This window comes from Prunus dulcis, chromosome 2 (genome assembly GCF_902201215.1).
Source record: "Prunus dulcis chromosome 2, ALMONDv2, whole genome shotgun sequence".
Lineage (NCBI taxonomy): Eukaryota > Viridiplantae > Streptophyta > Magnoliopsida > Rosales > Rosaceae > Prunus > Prunus dulcis.
Window position 1 is genome coordinate 25,559,795 of NC_047651.1, and position 17,358 is coordinate 25,577,152.

Sequence of the window (17,358 nt, forward strand, 5' to 3'; positions counted from 1 at the left end):
AGTATAATTTAGTAGATAAAATGAGACTCGAACTTGTATGTAAAGGTACGAGCTTATTACCAACTTGCTGAATTTTACATATACTTTTTATTTCTTATTACGTTAATGAAATCAATGTTACAATCTGTTATATGGGTTGGGTTTGGCAGGTCCATTTTGGGCGTATAGTCATGGACTTATTCAACATATGGAATAATGTCAAAACAATTCCTCATGGGGCAAAAGCCAGTCAAGTGATTAGTTTGAATATATCAAACCTCTCGTCTCCATTCTGACCAAATTTGCACGCATGGAATGATCGTCCTAGGCTCCTAGCTAATTTAACCAAACACAAACGTGGATGGTATTTTGAAATTGAGAACCAGACAACTTGGTGAAGGATGTTTCGGCATTAGGCGAAAGAAGAAGAAAGCTAAGGCTTGTATTTTGATGGTCAACTTTAGGTAACAAAAGAATAACCGGGGAAGCAACCTTGGAAGTCATAAACTTTGAAAAAACCTCCAACGTGATCAGAAGCGGACGAAGTAGAAAAAGAAGAAGCAAAAGGCAATTATCTTATGTTTAGTCAAACAAGGGTGCATATACAAAATGGCATCAGCTTCCTAATAATTCAAGTAGGCCCGAGCCAGACAGAACCTACCCGATCAAACCCAACAATTATTGGATCAATTTGGTTTGATATATGACTAACCCATCATATTTCCCGGTTTGGTATTTGTTTTCGGGGGAACCGGACGGGGTCCACCCACCAGTTAACTGCTTGAAAAAGACCGTTAACACCGAAAAGTTATATATATATATATATATATATGTATATTCATAATGGGCCGCCTTAGATTCTATCTTGATTAAAGCCCAAGGTCCTGCCCCAATTTTTTATCCAAGATTTGGGCTGATTTTTATATTCTGATTTCAGGACCAGCCTAAGGCTTAAACCCACGTCAGCCGTTGATAATCGACTCTATGTATGTCTCTCTTGCACTCAATATCAGCCATTTCCTTTTTTGCCCCTTTTTTGCCCTAGCCCAATTTATTTTCTCATTGCTTGGCGCAGCGAAAGCAGACAATTTGCCAAGCGCTCAAGTCTCAAGCTCTTCATCCACTGTTTGCACGGTCCAGGCACGCTAGTCTTTTGGTCGGTGCTGCCCAGAAACGCACTCCAGCTGTCAAGCTCGCCAATCCATTTCCGGTTTGATACTCGTCCTGTTTCCTATTCCTTTCTCTGCATTTAGGGTTTTTATTTGCGAGATTTGTGCGATTGCCTATAATACTGTCTAGGGTTTTTTTAGAAGTCGGTATTGTTTAAAGAGTATTTGATTTCGGTATTGTCCGTAAAACCCATAATGCCGTTAAGTGCGCGCGCTTGTTTTTTAGGTTTGGTTGATTTGGGAATTTGATGTGGGTTTTGCTTGAATGGTTTGGGAATGTATACTGTCCATTTAGTCACGGCTTACCAAACAGTAGACTTAGTGCTGACTTGGTGTTTAACCAGAGGATATTTGGATGTGAGGGGGAAGGAGTTATTGTTAATATTGTACCTCATTTATTTTACTGGTCTCAAACAGTAACGACTGTGGATAATGATTTTGGGAAACATCTATTACAAGTATGGTTTTTTATATATGTTCAGAAAGACTTTTTATTGTTTCTTTGCTGGATTGGTGAATTTCATGTTAATCATAATGTTCCAATGCATGCAATGCAGGAAATGAATTGTGCACTATTCTTCCCTTTCCCCTTGTTATGCATTGTTTTGAGTTTTTCAGATTGGAGCCTTAATTAGGAGTATTGCTCCAAGTAGTACAACTTGTGTCTATATATATGCATTAAGTTTGAAGAATTCACACCTGCTTCTTGTCCTGAATGTAATTTAATGAGACGTTGGGTTAACAAACAGAATCCACAAAACTGGAAAGTGCATCATTGTCAGAAACCTTCCCATTAAAAAATTCTTAATGTCTCTGTAATTTACCAATTACGTGAGCCTGGAGACATTTATCTCCATCCCTTACCCTGGACATGATATATGCAACATTGCAGTAATTAGCGAAAGTAAGTTAATTACTAGATATTAACTTGTTTTCCCGGGGTTTTCTAATTTTCAATGCTGTTAAAGAGAGATGAATGAGGTAAATTCATAAATGTATGTCAATCTTGCCTGATCTCATGACACGGATGCTTTCTTTATGATAGATGGCAAGCGCTTGGACAAATATGAGCTTTGCAATCATACATAGGGATATAGAGAGGGAGTGGGAGAATCATTTTGGAGTTATGGGTATTATTTTTTATTATTGGAGATTCTTGCTCACTCTCAGAAGATCTATACATCTGCTAAAATTCTGGAGAGGATGAGGAGATCAAATTTTATTTCAATATAAATATTGCTTTGGAGCATCTTGGAGCAAATGAGCAATGGAGCTTGTGGAGCACGGCTCACCTCAAGGATTGCTCTCTTGGTTTGCTTCATAGTTTGGTTTTGATTTTCTTTTGATATTGTCAACAGGGTGCATGCAGATGATAATTGGACTCCAAAGTTGCAGCGTTATTCTCTTTTACAAAATGTTGGATTAATCACTTACGAGAATTCATTCCTTGAATGCAGTAAAAAGTTTGCAGCCGGAGTCTTCTGTTGTCAAATATGAGTGGTCGATTTTCTCGCACAATCTACGTTGGCAACCTACCCTCAGATATAAGAGAATCAGAGGTTGAAGAATTGTTCTATAAGGTTGGCATGAAATTTTTCATAGTATATCAGTTGTACTCGGTATATGAGCTTCCTATATTTCTGTAAATCACATCAAAGAATAACCAGTGCATTTCTGCAAATCTCATTATCCACATTACGTCATCATGTTTTGACTCATTTTCCAGCTTCTGATTCGCATGCAAGTACATTAATTGTTTTCTGTACTTAAAGTACTAAACATCACATGGCCCTATGTATGTGTATGATATGTAGTGTCATTTGCGTTTGAAAATTAGAGGATTAAGTAGTTTGGTGCTGGCAATTCCTTTATTGATTTTAGGTAGTCCTATAGAAAAAAAACTGTTATCGTTATATTATGTGAGTCTTGTTTGAGATGGAATGGGCTTAGTTCTGTTAGTGAAAACATTTTAAAATTGAATTTCTTATGCAGTATGGCCGCATAGTGGATATTGAATTGAAGATTCCACCTCGCCCTCCGTGTTATTCGTTTGTTGAGGTACCTATAATGGTTTATGCTCTGGATTCATGAATTTTGGACCAGTTGGTTCTCTCATGGATGCTAATGTACATGCTTTGTTTTCAGTTTGAGAGTTCTCGTGATGCAGAGGATGCAATCAGAGGGCGTGATGGGTATAACTTTGACGGTTGCCGTTTAAGGGTACTAAAAGTCCCTGTTACTTACTAAAACAATATATTTCTGTGGTTTTCTTTCTTGTTTTAGTCTTCTTCATTCATTGATCTCTCATTTATCCTCAATACAGGTGGAGCTTGCCCATGGTGGTAGGGGCCCATCTTCAAGCGATCGTCGTGGTGGATATGACAGAGGCAGCAGTGGTGGAGGTAGCGGTGGCGGTCGCTTTGGTGCTTCACGTCATTCTGAATATAGGGGTGTGTCTTTTTCTAGGATAGCACACTTTTGCTCAACAAGATTAGGATATGGTTAACAATGCGGTAAAGAGAGTTCTATTAGCCTTTGTTTAGTGTTTATTGTTTGATCCATATTTTCATTTTGTCCAGTTATTGTTCGTGGCCTCCCTTCTTCTGCTTCATGGCAAGACCTGAAGGTATGGAAATTTTGTCACAAATTTTGTACTCCAATATTGTTTGTGCAATACTGGTAGCCTGACTGGTTATCGATTTCAGGACCATATGCGAAAAGCTGGTGATGTGTGTTTTGCTGAGGTTTCTCGTGACAGCGAAGGTATAGATTATGGCAATTAGAACTTTATACTGTAATTCACCAACTTACTCTATTTTAAGGTGCAGTTAAGTTTTGAACTAAAGCCCCCCTCCCTCGTTTTCCTTTGTGGCAATGCTGCTGTAGGATCAGAGAATAAAATTTCTACATTCCTAATAGCATGTCATTTTATCAAGAAATTGTCATCACACACTGTAAAAGAAAACGAAAATCATGATATAGCATGCTACTGATCTTTATCCTGAATTTTTATGTTATGAAATTTTATCAACTCACTCAATGGAGTTGGTGCTTATATTCAGGGACTTATGGTCTAGTTGATTATACCAATTCTGATGACATGAAATATGCTGTAAGTAGAAATACTGAACCTTTTCTGCGATTATGTTTTCACACGAATTCTCTAGCTTACGTTTTATTTCTTTTTCCAGATTCGGAAACTTGATGATACAGAATTTAAAAATCCTTGGACAAGATCTTATATTCGGGTAACGTTTATATTTTTAGAAGTTTGCTAGGCTGTCTTTCTTTCATGTGGATATTTGTATGTTTATCCAAACCATTGTGAAGCCATGATTCTTTGCTAAAAGATATTTGTCTGTAATCTTGAAATATGTCCCTCTTATGTTTCATTTTATGTATTCTGTACCTGCTCTCTCTCTCTCTCTCTCTCTCTCTCTCTCTCTCTCTCTCTCTCTCTAACTTCAGGATTTTACTTCTCAAAGTTCTTTAAGAGGTGTAGAATAGTTTATGCATTTATACATTACAGTAATGATGCTAAAATCTGGACTTAGGTTCACTAAGATTTTGCTGTTGCTTGTTTGCTTATCAACTGAGCAGGTTAAATTGTACGAGAGCAGTCCGTCAAGGAGCCGGAGTAGAAGTCGTAGCAGAAGCAGAAGTGTGAGAAGGAATCAGAGGTACTGGACCCCTGTCCTCCCCCACCCTTTTATCTTGTGATAATTGTCCTTTTTATGTGTTCATCTACATCTTGAGAGTTTTTCTGTATTATGCAGTAAGTCTCGGGACCGATCCGTCTCAAGATCAGTATCAAGATCTAGGTCTGCATCACCTGTCAAATCCTCCAGGTATTTGGCTTTGTTACTCACTTTCTATTAGCTAATTCTAGTGAACTAAATTCTTATTGTTATTTTTTAATATATGACGTTTAATACATGCCTATAATCTGCAGGCCAAGATCAAGGTCAGGGTCAGAATCTCCCCGTCCGGTAAGTGGAATCTGTTTTGACAAGTGGCACTATTTATAAACATTAAAGTGTAATTTGAAAAATGAACGCAGATTTTCCAGGTTATTTTTTGCTAGAGATGGATTTAAGGAATTACCTACACCCTTGTAGACACTTAGAACTGGTCTAGTGGTATTTCTCTACACTTTGTTAGAAGTCCCAAGGTCGAAGCCCTCGTCCAAAACCAAGAAAAGAAAAAGAAAAGCTCAGTTCTGTTGAAAATAACATAGGAAAGAAATCATGTATGCTTAGTTGACTTGAATTGAATGTCTTTAAAAAGCCACCTAGAACACGCAGAGCTCTAGAAATATATTTTATAGGTTTTTGGATTCTAAAGCTACTGCATTGTTGAAACACGATAAAATGATTTGATGTTATTGATTAAACTTGATCTATTTTCAGGTGCGGTCGGGTAGCGGCTGATCCTCTGGCAAGTCATCCTCACGCCATCCTTGGTGTTAGATGCAAAGATTTTTCGTAATTAAGAAACCTTAATTGGCTTATTATGGCCAGTATGTGTGGTTTTGATAATGCCTAGTGATTATACTATGGAATGGTTATTACGTTTGTTGTTCTCGAGAGTACTAGGGGTTTTATCGTTTGGTTTTTTTTCTTGTTTGGTCGTTTTGATTCTATGTGCCTGAAACAAGACGTAACCTTATTGGTATGAAGGTTGGGACGCTAACTTTATTTTAAGCTATACCATTTTGGAACCTATTGGTATGAAGGTTGTGACACTAAATTTATTTGCCTTTTGCTGTGGGTCGTGCAGAGAGGAACTATCGTTTTTTGAAGGCTGTTCAAATGTCAATATGAAAAATTGACAGTTCCAACAATCTTTCACTAAATTTGTACAAGCACGGTTGCGATTATATCTTTTGGCCTCAGAATAACAACCATAGAAAGAATAACAAGAACATTAAGATTTACGTTTGCAGAAGTCATGCATTTTATTTATGAGATGGATTTCGAATTTGGAAGTATGGGACTTCCACAAACGAAAGGGAGAAAAATGTCTGGTTGCTTTGCTAGTTGGGGAAAGCTGTGCATTTTAAAGGAACGGAGTAAAATCAACTAAGTTATTATTCCAGTAGAACTTCTCTTTTCAATGTTAGAAAATGTTTTGAATATGAATTTATGTATATGTATGTATTAAGCTAAGTTGTTCTATGTTGTTTGACACACATCATATTTAAAAGGCGGCGTTAAACGAACCTTAAAATTAACTGAGTATGGTGTACTTATTAAAATTACATTTATTTTACAATTCAATATGTCCTTTTTGATCATTTTATATTAGAATGAATTAGTAATTCAATAAATATTTTTGGTAATAGAGTGTACTTAGGTAATTTTAAGGTTTGTTTAACAACACTCTATCTAAATCTCGAAACTTTAATTTATATTAATTGAAGAATTTAAACTTGGATTATTTTAACATTACTAGACTAAAAATTACTTTGTGTACTTCACCAGTTACTTGTGTTGATAGGATGGGAGTCGGCAAAAAAGACACCCCAGAGTAGGGACATAATTGGAATTTAATTGTCAAATTTCATTTCACAAGTGAAAATTGGGCCTGTTAAGTTCAGAATTGCACTGAAAAATACAGCAGATGGTGATGGTGGGCCACACTACAACTGGGCTTTTTCGCTTTTGGTAGCACAAAACACTACGAACTGGGGCTAAAAGTTGTATATAAAATCCCTCCATTTACAAAACCCTAAATACTATTCGTCCTTTGCTTCCGCGCTGCGCCACCCAGAGTAGAGTCTCACAGGTCCCTCTCTCTCTCTTCCTTTCCCACTAAAATTATATCTTGTTCGAGGTCACTGATTTTGATTTTCACTGTTGCAGTTTGATTGCTTTACAATGTCGACCGCTGAGCTTGCTTGTTCCTACGCCGCCATGATTCTTCACGACGACGGCATCGCAATCACAGTAAGGACGCCTTATTATTTATCTCTATTCGCCTAATCTCTTATGCTTTACTTCATAATACACGACTCCTTTATGCTAATCACCCCAATACCACCTATTAATCTATACAAAATCTTTATCATAATCCAGATTTCCGTTTTATGTTTAAGGTTGCCATAACATTTATGCTAGTCACAGCAAGACCTTCATTTTAGTTTTTGTGCATCCGTTTATGTTGTGGAATCCTGTTCCAAAATGGTTTGCATATAATCTCTGTAAGACCTTTGTTTTCCACTTCTTTTTATTTCGTTAGATTGGTGAAAGCAAGAGGAGAGAGCGTTGAATATAAAACTAACATCTAAAGCGCGAAAACAAAGCTGGAATATCATTGATTAAGCCTTAGGTTTCTTTGGGTTTATTAGTATTTTTTGGTTCTGCTTTTCCTTATCTTTTCCTGAATTTTAACCCTCATTTGGTTTGTCTATTTTATGTTGAATTGAATAGTCAGAGAAGATTGCCGCCTTGGTGAGATCAGCTAATGTGGCAGTGGAATCATACTGGCCAAGCCTCTTTGCCAAGCTTGCTGAGAAGAGGAGCCTTGAGGACCTTATTTTGAATGCTGGCTCCGGTGGCTGTTCTGCTCCCGTAACTGTGGCTGCTGCTTCTGGTGGTGCTGGTGGTGCTGCCAGTGCTGCTGCTCCTGCAGCTGAGGAGAAGAAGGTGAGAATGTCATACATGCATAGATTTCAGTCTTGATGATTTTGTATACCTACTATACCTTGCTTAAGACTGCTCCTTTTGTTTAAGTGCTCTGCATCAGTGTATTTATTATTCTAGACTTTTTATGTATGACATATAAAATATACAAGAGTTTTGACGATTATGAACCTTGGCTTTCCTTCTTAGCATTTACATTTTGTATTATGATTCTTCGCGACATTGCTTGAACATTCATTGTCCGGAAAGGTTTATAATTGTAGTGATTTGATTTATCTGATTGGCATCACTACTTCGTTTTTCATTCTTGGTTTGTGTATTTACAGGAAGAACCCAAAGAAGAGAGTGACGACGACATGGGATTCAGCTTGTTTGATTAGGAGAGTTCATATATGAGTTGAGCTGTTTTTTTAAAATTTTATTTTAGACAATTTAGGATCAATTGAAGTTGAAATTTTTGTTTCAAGTTGAGAAATTTTTTCCCAGTGTTGTACGTTGAAGTGGCTCTCACTCGTCATTCCATATATGTTCTAAAAGCTTTTAACTTGGCAACTGAGTTGGAAGAAGATATTGATAGTTTTGTTTTAATGTTGGTTTTTTTCCGTTGAAATTATTCAGCGTTTTTATGTGCACGTCTAAACGTGGTATGCAACTCTAGTTTTAGACCCCGATCAATTGTGTTTTTGACATTCTAATCATGTGCCTGATTGTTAATGGTCTATTGTCGATTCTTCTTATCATGTGCGATTAGCTTTCATGGTACGTGCTAGTCTTGTCCAGAAGTCCCTAGAAATTGGAAACGTCCTCACCGGAGTTGGAAAGTTCCTTAACCTACTCGTGGTGTGGAGAAAAATGTCGTAAGTTCTTGTGCTGGCTTTGAATGTGGTTTAAGCCAACCTCAAGGCAATCGGCAACACCGACCTTCTTTGAAATCCATTTGGTTTCTGGTTCCCTCCAAATTATAATTTATCCTTTGGGCTGCAGACAAACTTACTTGCAATTGGGATAACACTGTTTTGCTATTCCCGGTCAATAATATTATAATATGTGAAAAAGTTATTCCACGTGTCATTGTATTATTGGAAGTGAATAGCTTACATGAAAGTGTTTCTCCTCTGGCTTAGTCTCGTTTCGTTGGTGCAAATTCTGTATCAAAAGAGCCAAGAGCCTCCTTCGGTTGTTGGATGCGCTACATAAGCTGGGATTGAGCTTCTCCAAGTCCGGGAAGCCCAATGCCAAGGCCAAGCAAAAAATTAATAATGGAGATTCAGCAGCAGCAACCAAAGCAAGTCCGGGAAGCCCAATGCCAATGCCAATCACAATATTAATAATGGAGACTCAGCAGCAGTGGCAGAGCACAAACTGCAGCAGCAGCAACCAAGGCAACAGGGGATGCTGTTGCCAAGGTTTACCCCCGAACTTGATGGAGTGCACTGTTTTGAAACTATTGTTCCTTATTGAATCAAATCAATCTAAGTCTCTCTCTGTCTGTAACTTTTGTTCAACAACGTTGTTATCATTCTAATCAATGTATGCAAGCAGTTGACAATTGATTGATTCTAAAAAAGAAAGATTACATAAAAATTATGCAACTTACACCATTTCAATGAAGTCTTGCCCTCCAAGTTGCTTAGAGGATGGAAAGAATGAGGATGTGGTCGGCGCTTGCCCGATCATGGCATGGCATGGCGGGGCCTACCTAACATGATACGGAAATCAACAAATTTACATGCTCAATCAAAATCATTATCTTGCCACCCACTCTTTCAACTTGAATTAACCCATCTAAATTGTTCCTTTACCTGTGATTATTAACTTTTTCCTATCTTATACCACGATTATCTCTCTTCAAAATTATTAATTGCCATGAGCAATGAGTGAGCATGGGTTTCACATTCTGCATTATCCAATCCACATCACCCGTGATGATTCAGGACATTAATTAGCCTTACTTTTCCTTCACTAAACCCTCTTTCTTTCACACAACCGCTTTTCAATTTTGCCCTTTTGATTATTCTTTCACACCACACCACCACTCTGTAGTTTGTTCTTATCTTCACCCCCAAGGCATCTCACATTCCTCTTTGCTTTAATGTCTCTCCCTCTCTCTCTCTCAAATTCAAACTCAAAGCCATCTACAATACTTGCGAACTTGTCATCACCAAAAGCCCCAATTTTCTCTACTGTAAACCCAAAAGGCTACAATGGCTAAGTATGTGTCAATGCCTTTTGCTGCTGCTGCTGCTGCTGCTGGGATATATTTCCTTGACAAAAACCACAACCAACCAAAGGTTAGTGCACCTCTGCACTTGTACAAACATCAGCACTCAGAATCTAACTCCCGGATTTCCCTGATTTCTGTTTTATTTTTAACTTTCTAATTAAGCTAAATATTTGCAAATTTCTTAAAGCAGGAACTCGGAGGTGGGATTGGAGAAACCATCCAACATGTCGTACCAAAACCGAAGGTGGAGCTGAACAACACCACTCAGATGCTAGAGTTGGCACCCCAATTTGACGGGTTGGACTCCTTTGAAACCTTGGTGGCTCGTTAGCTCCCCTTACCCCTGCAGCTAAGCAGAGTATCCTGGTGCTTCCTTCCAGGGAGTATTATTAAGTGTTCTTTAGTAGCATAGGAAGATATGTCCTTACATCTTCCACCTGTACATATTTCATGAAATATGATCATCTCCTTCTCCAATATAGTTAGTTTTCCCGCATCATTAAAAGAAAACGAAACTAAGTGCAGGGAACCTAATTTTCCTTCTGCTATGATGTGAAGGTATTATATTCAGTGAAGTTACAATTTCACACACCAACACCAATTCCAAACGAGGGATCATCATTTGAACAAGAAAGCCATCTATTATACTAAGCATTGAAAACTCTGACTCTGAATTGGACACCTAAAGCATCTGTTACATCCATTATATACAGCAACAAAATGTCTCCATTTACTGGATACAAACTCAAACTCCAGGGTAACGTTCACATCCTTTATTCAACAGAAAAAAAGAAAGAAAAGCAACTCTCATATTTCTCATAGGAGTAGAGTGGAATGAGGGTTTTTATCATAGTGCGCTCTTCCTCTCCCGTTGAAGAATGGATATAAAAGGCATTATTCAGAATGTGAATTACGAAATACTAATCAACGTTCTTGGATGAGATCCAATCACTTTCTTTACAATTTCTTTCCTACCTTTGCAAACGTTCTGGTTACCCCAAATACCAATGTCTTTATCAAGAGCCCTCGATTAAGAGTGCAAGCAAGGATTATGGTCCCACCAAATATTAGGAGCTTCGATATGTGCCTACGCACAGCTTTGCCAGATGCAGTCACCACCTCAGTCTGTGACGAATCCTCGGTGTCTCCTGAGGCTTTCAGGTACTCCGGATGTATTTTGGTGTTGATCTGAGCCATGAAGGCTGACCGAGAAAGTGGCAGTCCTAAAGCTCTTTCTGTTTGGTAGGCACGTAAGCCAGCCTCGATCTTCTTGACGGTCCCCCACATTGCTTTTCGTATTCCAAGTTTTGCAATATCCCATGGAATACCCATATCTTCGTGATGAAAGAGTAGAACCTCGCATGCCGTCAGCTGGCCGTTGGCTCTTCTTGATTCCACTGGTTATGTACAAATAAGGTCACTTAGTAACAGAACAGCTTGACCAACTCTAGTGAGCCTAAGATAACCAAACTGAATATAGATATGCCCCTTTTAATGGAACCAGAGAAGAGCGCCATAACTTAACTTACCAGCTTGAATGCACCAACTCGAGTAGTACAAGTCAACGCGTCTTGGCTTGTCATTCCTTGGAATAGAGGCATAGGGTACTCCCTATAACAAGAGAGACAATTCATCAAACAAAAGCAGAAAAACCTGCTGCTAGGAAATCATCAGAGGAAGTGAGTCAAGAAGGCACATGTATGCCAGACATAAATTCCACTACTCGTACCTTTGTCACGCAATAATACAACCTTCCAGATTCCCAAATTCGACGACCTATTATGTATTCTCTGTCTTTACAGAACAACGGGAACTGCAAAATGAAAGCATTGCAGAGGTAAGATAGAATACGCAAGGGAGAAGTACTAGTAAAAGTGAAACAAACATCAATCAGTTAGAAGAATATACAAAAGGGAAGTCTTGCCTTCCGTATCCACTGTACCACCATGGTTCCCGTGGTAGGGCACTCTTCTATCGTTGTCGAATGCCTAAGCATGTCATCCCACCTTAATCGAAACTCATCATCCCAGAAAAAGTCCCTTACCATCTCAGGTGTTGCGTCCTCATAGATAGTTCTGCTACGATATTGAGGAGGACCAATCTAACAAACACCCAACAGGAAGAAAACAACGAAACATATGTATAATGAGTTCCTACCCACATAATCTGATACAGCGAGAGGAGAAGGCCTCATATAACAGCTAAAGCTACATTTGATAAAACCCACATCACTGGTTTAAAGCCGTTAAGAATGCGCTTTGGCATAACAGTACTGCTTGGCCAAACTCACGCAACTTGGTGTTGGAGATGAGAAACAACTCTCTAGAAGCAAGTAACTGACCGAACGTCTTGCCTTCCGCAGATTCTGGTTTAGGTGAAATTATTGGCCAGAGAAAGCAACTAATAAGGAAAAACCTTACCTCGGGAACCCTACACCAGCCTTGGTAGTTCATAGTTGGAGTGGAACGTTCCATCATCTGTATCCAAGTAGGACCTCCATCTTTCATATCTACAAGCGTGCATAAAAGGTCCAAGTCCTCCTCTGTCACTGCATTAGATTTCTCTTCATTGAGCTGCGATGTGCTAGACAAGTACAACAAACTAGTCAGAAATTTGAACATAAAAATCTATTCAATTTAGGCTCTTCCTTCAACATAACTTTGTATTTAAACGCACTAGACATCCTAATAATGTTGAGGTAATCTTTTAAATTATAACAAAACAAAGGAGAAATTGAATTTAATCAGTCAATATTATAATCCTACAAAATAAAAGTTGACAAACATTTAACAAACAATCGAATCTTTATAATTGCATTGTGACAAAAGTCGCATGACAAATACCAAGTACCTGCCCTCATCAAATTCGGAAGGTGAAGCAGAAGTTGTTCTCTCAAATTCCCTATCCATGAACAAGGCTTCACAACCTTGGGAAGCCAACTCAAACGAATTCAAGCACGGAGCCGATGAAAAGCCTTTTAATGGGGACATTAACGACCGGGACGGCGAAGGCGGCAACGAAAAATCGAAGCCTTTAGAAACAGAGCAGCCGAATTTGTCCTTGCCGTTCCCAAAAGGTGCCCACTTGGGTTTCCACGACCATCCGATCACAACACCAAGAAGTAAGACCATCCATATAGGACATAGAAACACCATCAAACCTGTGTACTCCATTGTATTTGCTGGTCTTTCCAATAATTCAGGCAAAGCCTCAATCAAAGCCATACCAAAGAAAAAAGAAAATTACAACGAAAGCAGCATACTTTTTCAAAGTTTTGGAAATTGGGTTCTAGACGATGATCAATATCAACTACAACAAATGCAAAAATAAATAGTCAAGCAGAAGGAAAAGCTTGACCCTTGAGGATATGGAAGAAAAATATAAAACCCAGAAGAGAAATATCAGAAGGGAAGCTTATTGACGTGGGGGACATGAGAGGCGGGAAGAAGGAGTTGGTTCGGGATTCATGTGACGGTGTCGTTTCAATGGCTTACACTGAGAATTGGTGGAGGAAAATGAGGAGAGCCTTACGACGGCAAGTAAACAAAAGAACGTGAGAAAGGAATCAGAAGAAGCAAAAATAGAGGATTGGCGGACTACAAAGATGGGTACTTTGATACGTCCATAGATTTAGCAGAAGACAAGACAAAACGACAAAACTCCTAAATCGTACGTTTGTCGTTCTACGTTCGAATTTCCAAGTACATGCCTGCCAGTGGCTGAGGTTTCTTGTTTTTCACGTTGGCTTAAACCTTTGAACTCCTTTTTTGTATTTGTGCAGCACCTGGGCTGGGCAATCTGTATTTTGTTGTTCTGTTCTGTGGGGGGTTTTTACTTGCGGCTACAGAGCATCAACACTGGGGGCAAGTCGTCTTCTTCTTGTCCCAAAATATGGTGTGAAGTTGTGAACCGTAAACTTAAGGGATCTTTTTTTTTTTCTTTTTCTTTTTCTGAGAAAAGTTGGGGACTTTATACTTTGTATATGCTCATTAGATCATATCATTGGATCATATCTGGGTCGGGTCCAGTGCAGCCCATTTTAAAGAGCTTGAATTTTACCGAGTTTGGGTCTGTTTTTCTGAGGTGGACCATTAAGCTCTGGTTTGAGGAACAAATTCCGGAGGTCACCTCTGTCTCAGCAGCTGCAGCGCTTGAAAATAAGACCGAAGATTAGTTACCATATCTACACAGAGAATCCAACCGAGACCAAATCCAGTAACAATCTTTACTGAAAATTGAATCTTTTGGCCAATTTGTAATGAAAAATAAACCTCACGTGTTTCATGCTTCGTAGTAAAAGTAAAAGCAACTTCACACCTACTGCCTGCCACGTAACCCATAACCCAGAACAGACTGCGCACCTTTCAATTTTCAAGCTTTTGAGACCCAAAACAAAAAATTTCAAGCTTTGAACCGAAAACCTAATTTCTGCTCGTCTCCGACAGCAATTTTCGACGGTAGAAGCTCCCCATCAAGCTCTGTCCAGTCGGCTAATCAGATCCGTCCACCTCAGCAATGCTCTGTTCGGTGCCTGCCAACAAGTCCGGTTCGAACTGGCTGGACCGGCTCCGGTCAAACAAGGGCCTTCCGACCGGCGACAATCTTGACCTCGACCACTTCCTTAGCCGAAACACAAACTCTTCCTCGGAATTCCCAACTCCCAATGTCTCATCGTCCACAGAGTCGACTCGGCCGGGTTCGGACCGAGTGGTGAATCAGTCCACAACCTCGTGCCCGAACCGAGATAACCAGGGAGAGGCATTCATCGGCCTGGTGAACAACGTTCTCTCGGAGCTATTTTTCATGGGCGGCTCCGACGAACGTTCCAAACTTTTAGGGAAAAAGATTCCTAGAAAACAAGCAAACCCTAGAGTTTGTGTCACTTCCACGGCCAACTCTGACAGCAATGCTGCTACTGCAAACGCCACCGAAGAGAAGAGCTCCGACTGGGGTCGAAATGACGAAAATGTCCTCGACAAAGCAGCGTGCTTGGACTCGCAAAACGGCAGCTTGATGAAGAATAAGGACTTGGGAAATGTGGGTGGTGAGGAAGGTGAGGAGGTGGAAGAGGAGGAAGAGGAAGAGAAGGAGGAGTTGAGAGAGCTGAAAGGGTATTCGATCAGCGAAGTGACGGTGATCGATACGAGTTGCGGGGTTTGGAAGACGGAGAAGGTGGTGTTTAGGAGGAAGAATGTGTGGAAAGTTAGGGAGAAGAAGGCCAAAGTTCGGAAGTTCGGGAGACGTAAGAGAAAAGTGGTTGATGAGGAAGTTGGTGTTGAAGGCGGTGATGACATTGACAAGAAGAAGGCTAAGGTTTCAGCTTTGAAGGAAGCTGATGGGGATGAATGTATAGCTCTCAAGTCCACTGAAGTAAGATTAAGATTCTATCCTAATAATTTGTTTTATTTCTTGCTTGATTGTGCTTCTGAGTTTTTATTATGAGTACATTTTCATTGTTTGTGTGGTGATCTTGAATTACCAATTCTGTTTTTTCCTTTTTTTTTTTTTCTCATTATCACATGCTTTAATTTGTTTGGTTTTGCAATGAAATTGTTGGTAAAGATTTAGTATGCCAACTTCATGTAAGTGGTTGGTGTCTGAAAGGGTTTTTAGATCTCAATCATGTAAGTGGTTGTGGATGGCGCAAGCATTTTGGTAGCGCAACTCAGAAGGCTTAATGCTGATTTTGTTACATTATACTTGCTATTTACTAAAATGATGCACCTTGGTGTCAAGATCTTTGTTGGCACTTTCAAATGCTACATGTGATGCCATCTCTAGTGTGATAATTCCTATACAGTTTGTGATTTCATGTGTTTTAATTTTCATGTTTGTTTCGAGTAAAGGATTTAATATGATCATTGCCTCCACCGCATTTGCATATGCTGGATTATCTGCTCACAGTATATCTTATTTGGGTTCAGAATTCACAGAGTTGTATAAATCTAGTTCATCTTCCGTTCATGGTTGTTTCCTTTTCCTACTTTAGGCATTTTTGTATTCATTTTGTGATATTTTGATCACTCGTTTCTTTGTTACCAATTGTAATTGGGAGTTCTATTCAGTTCATCTCCGTCCTCTTTGTTATTAGGGTAGCAGTCGAACTAATCCCTAATGATGATGAACTTATTTAGCTGATTTAAGTCTATGTAAGGGAGATTACTGCTAAGTTCTGCTGAGAGCATGCATGCCTCTTTGTTTCTTAGCCTTTAAATTCTGAGGCTATTGCGGCCTCCAACTTGTGCCACCTTGTGGTTCTGGATTTCGTGTTGCGAGTTTTAGTTTAGCATCTGACTCTTGCATAACATAATGAAGTAATGAATCGCAGCATGATGTATAACTGTCCAAAGGGACTTCTGCTATTAATTACTTTGAAACTGTAGCATTTCATTTGATGTCGTAATCGTAGAGTTTCTGTACATGTTTATATGAAACTGAGAAAGGTGTGTTTGTTGCCTTGCTTCATTGTCCAGGGACAGAATTCACAGAATGACACAAGCAATGAAGTCTGCGAGGACACACCAGATAGTCTTAATGAAAGAGGGGAGGAATTTGGCAAAGACATGCCAGATGCTAAAAGCAAAGATGCCAAGAAAGGGCAAGTGCACTTGCAAGTTTTATCTGATTTCAATATTCTGCTGCTGCTTGTATGTAATAACGATTTATTCTGCTCTTATCGAATGTCTTGCAGGTTTCCTTTGAACAGATCACCAAGAAAAATGAAAAAGGGTGACTCCTCTGTTATACTTATTAAAGGCATTCCTACCGACAATAAAAATGGGGGAAAGCTTCTGAGAACGTGTCTCAAGGACATCCAAAAGCAATACACGGCTTGATTGATCAGTCACCATAAAAATGTTTCACTGGAAAGAGGCCGCTTAATCAATGGCGGCAGCGGTCTTTCTTTCAGTGTTTGGATTTGATTGGCCCTTTGATCTCCTTCCAGAAAGGAGTATATGCGTTTGGTCTCGTTTAGGACTTGGAGATGGGGATGATCATGCTGCCTTGTCCTTCGGAATCAAAATGTTGTGAAATAGTGAATTTGTTCTTTCATTTGTAATGCATGATAAAAAAGTGTTTGCTCCGAAGGATTGTTCTGTTGTTCCGGTTCCTGCAAACCTGTTGATAGAAAATTCAATTCAATCTAGGGAATCATTCTAACGAAAGATATCAGTGTATTCTGCAAAAACAAGAATGGGGTTGAAGGATATGTCTTGCAACTTGCAAGAAGCGTTGTGTCGCTGCCTAGAATTACCTCAAAACTAAGCTGGAACTTCAAATTTGCACGATTTTGTTCAAATTGTTATTTGTAGGTCCATTGGGCCCATAAATTAAACATTCT

General features: G+C 39.2%; 4 protein-coding genes across 5 annotated transcripts; 3 read left to right on the top strand and 1 right to left on the bottom strand.

Annotated features, from left to right (window-relative positions):
• The first annotated feature begins 937 nt into the window (after window positions 1–937).
• LOC117617606 (serine/arginine-rich splicing factor SR34A) lies at window positions 938–5,901 on the top strand. 2 transcript variants are annotated; one of them, XM_034347051.1, is made up of 13 exons: window positions 938–1,189; window positions 2,606–2,728; window positions 3,141–3,206; window positions 3,294–3,368; window positions 3,472–3,598; window positions 3,728–3,774; window positions 3,854–3,911; window positions 4,211–4,260; window positions 4,340–4,396; window positions 4,749–4,828; window positions 4,925–4,996; window positions 5,101–5,137; window positions 5,558–5,901. In XM_034347051.1, exons 2-13 carry the CDS (start codon window positions 2,642–2,644, stop codon window positions 5,576–5,578), a joined length of 777 nt encoding a protein of 258 aa, XP_034202942.1. In that variant the 5' UTR covers window positions 938–1,189; window positions 2,606–2,641; the 3' UTR covers window positions 5,579–5,901. The 2 variants fall into 2 exon arrangements, with proteins under 2 accessions (XP_034202942.1, XP_034202940.1); XM_034347049.1 differs by having other exon boundaries at window positions 995–1,189; window positions 2,194–2,728.
• Window positions 5,902–6,801: 900 nt separating this feature from the next.
• LOC117617607 (60S acidic ribosomal protein P1-like) lies at window positions 6,802–8,424 on the top strand. The gene is made up of 4 exons (XM_034347052.1): window positions 6,802–6,935; window positions 7,013–7,096; window positions 7,580–7,795; window positions 8,119–8,424. The coding sequence occupies exons 2-4, from the start codon at window positions 7,028–7,030 to the stop codon at window positions 8,170–8,172; spliced, it is 339 nt and encodes a 112-aa protein (XP_034202943.1). The 5' UTR covers window positions 6,802–6,935; window positions 7,013–7,027; the 3' UTR covers window positions 8,173–8,424.
• A 2,278-nt stretch (window positions 8,425–10,702) lies between these two features.
• Window positions 10,703–13,882, bottom strand: LOC117617295. The gene is made up of 6 exons (XM_034346623.1): window positions 12,867–13,882; window positions 12,437–12,599; window positions 11,941–12,117; window positions 11,746–11,829; window positions 11,546–11,627; window positions 10,703–11,413 (listed from the first exon to the last, which is right to left on the bottom strand). The coding sequence occupies exons 1-6, from the start codon at window positions 13,238–13,240 to the stop codon at window positions 10,974–10,976; spliced, it is 1,320 nt and encodes a 439-aa protein (XP_034202514.1). The 5' UTR covers window positions 13,241–13,882; the 3' UTR covers window positions 10,703–10,973.
• Window positions 13,845–17,182, top strand: LOC117617296. Its single transcript, XM_034346624.1, has 3 exons — window positions 13,845–15,386; window positions 16,490–16,614; window positions 16,708–17,182. Exons 1-3 carry the CDS (start codon window positions 14,532–14,534, stop codon window positions 16,850–16,852), a joined length of 1,125 nt encoding a protein of 374 aa, XP_034202515.1. The 5' UTR covers window positions 13,845–14,531; the 3' UTR covers window positions 16,853–17,182.
• The last annotated feature ends 176 nt before the right edge of the window (window positions 17,183–17,358 follow it).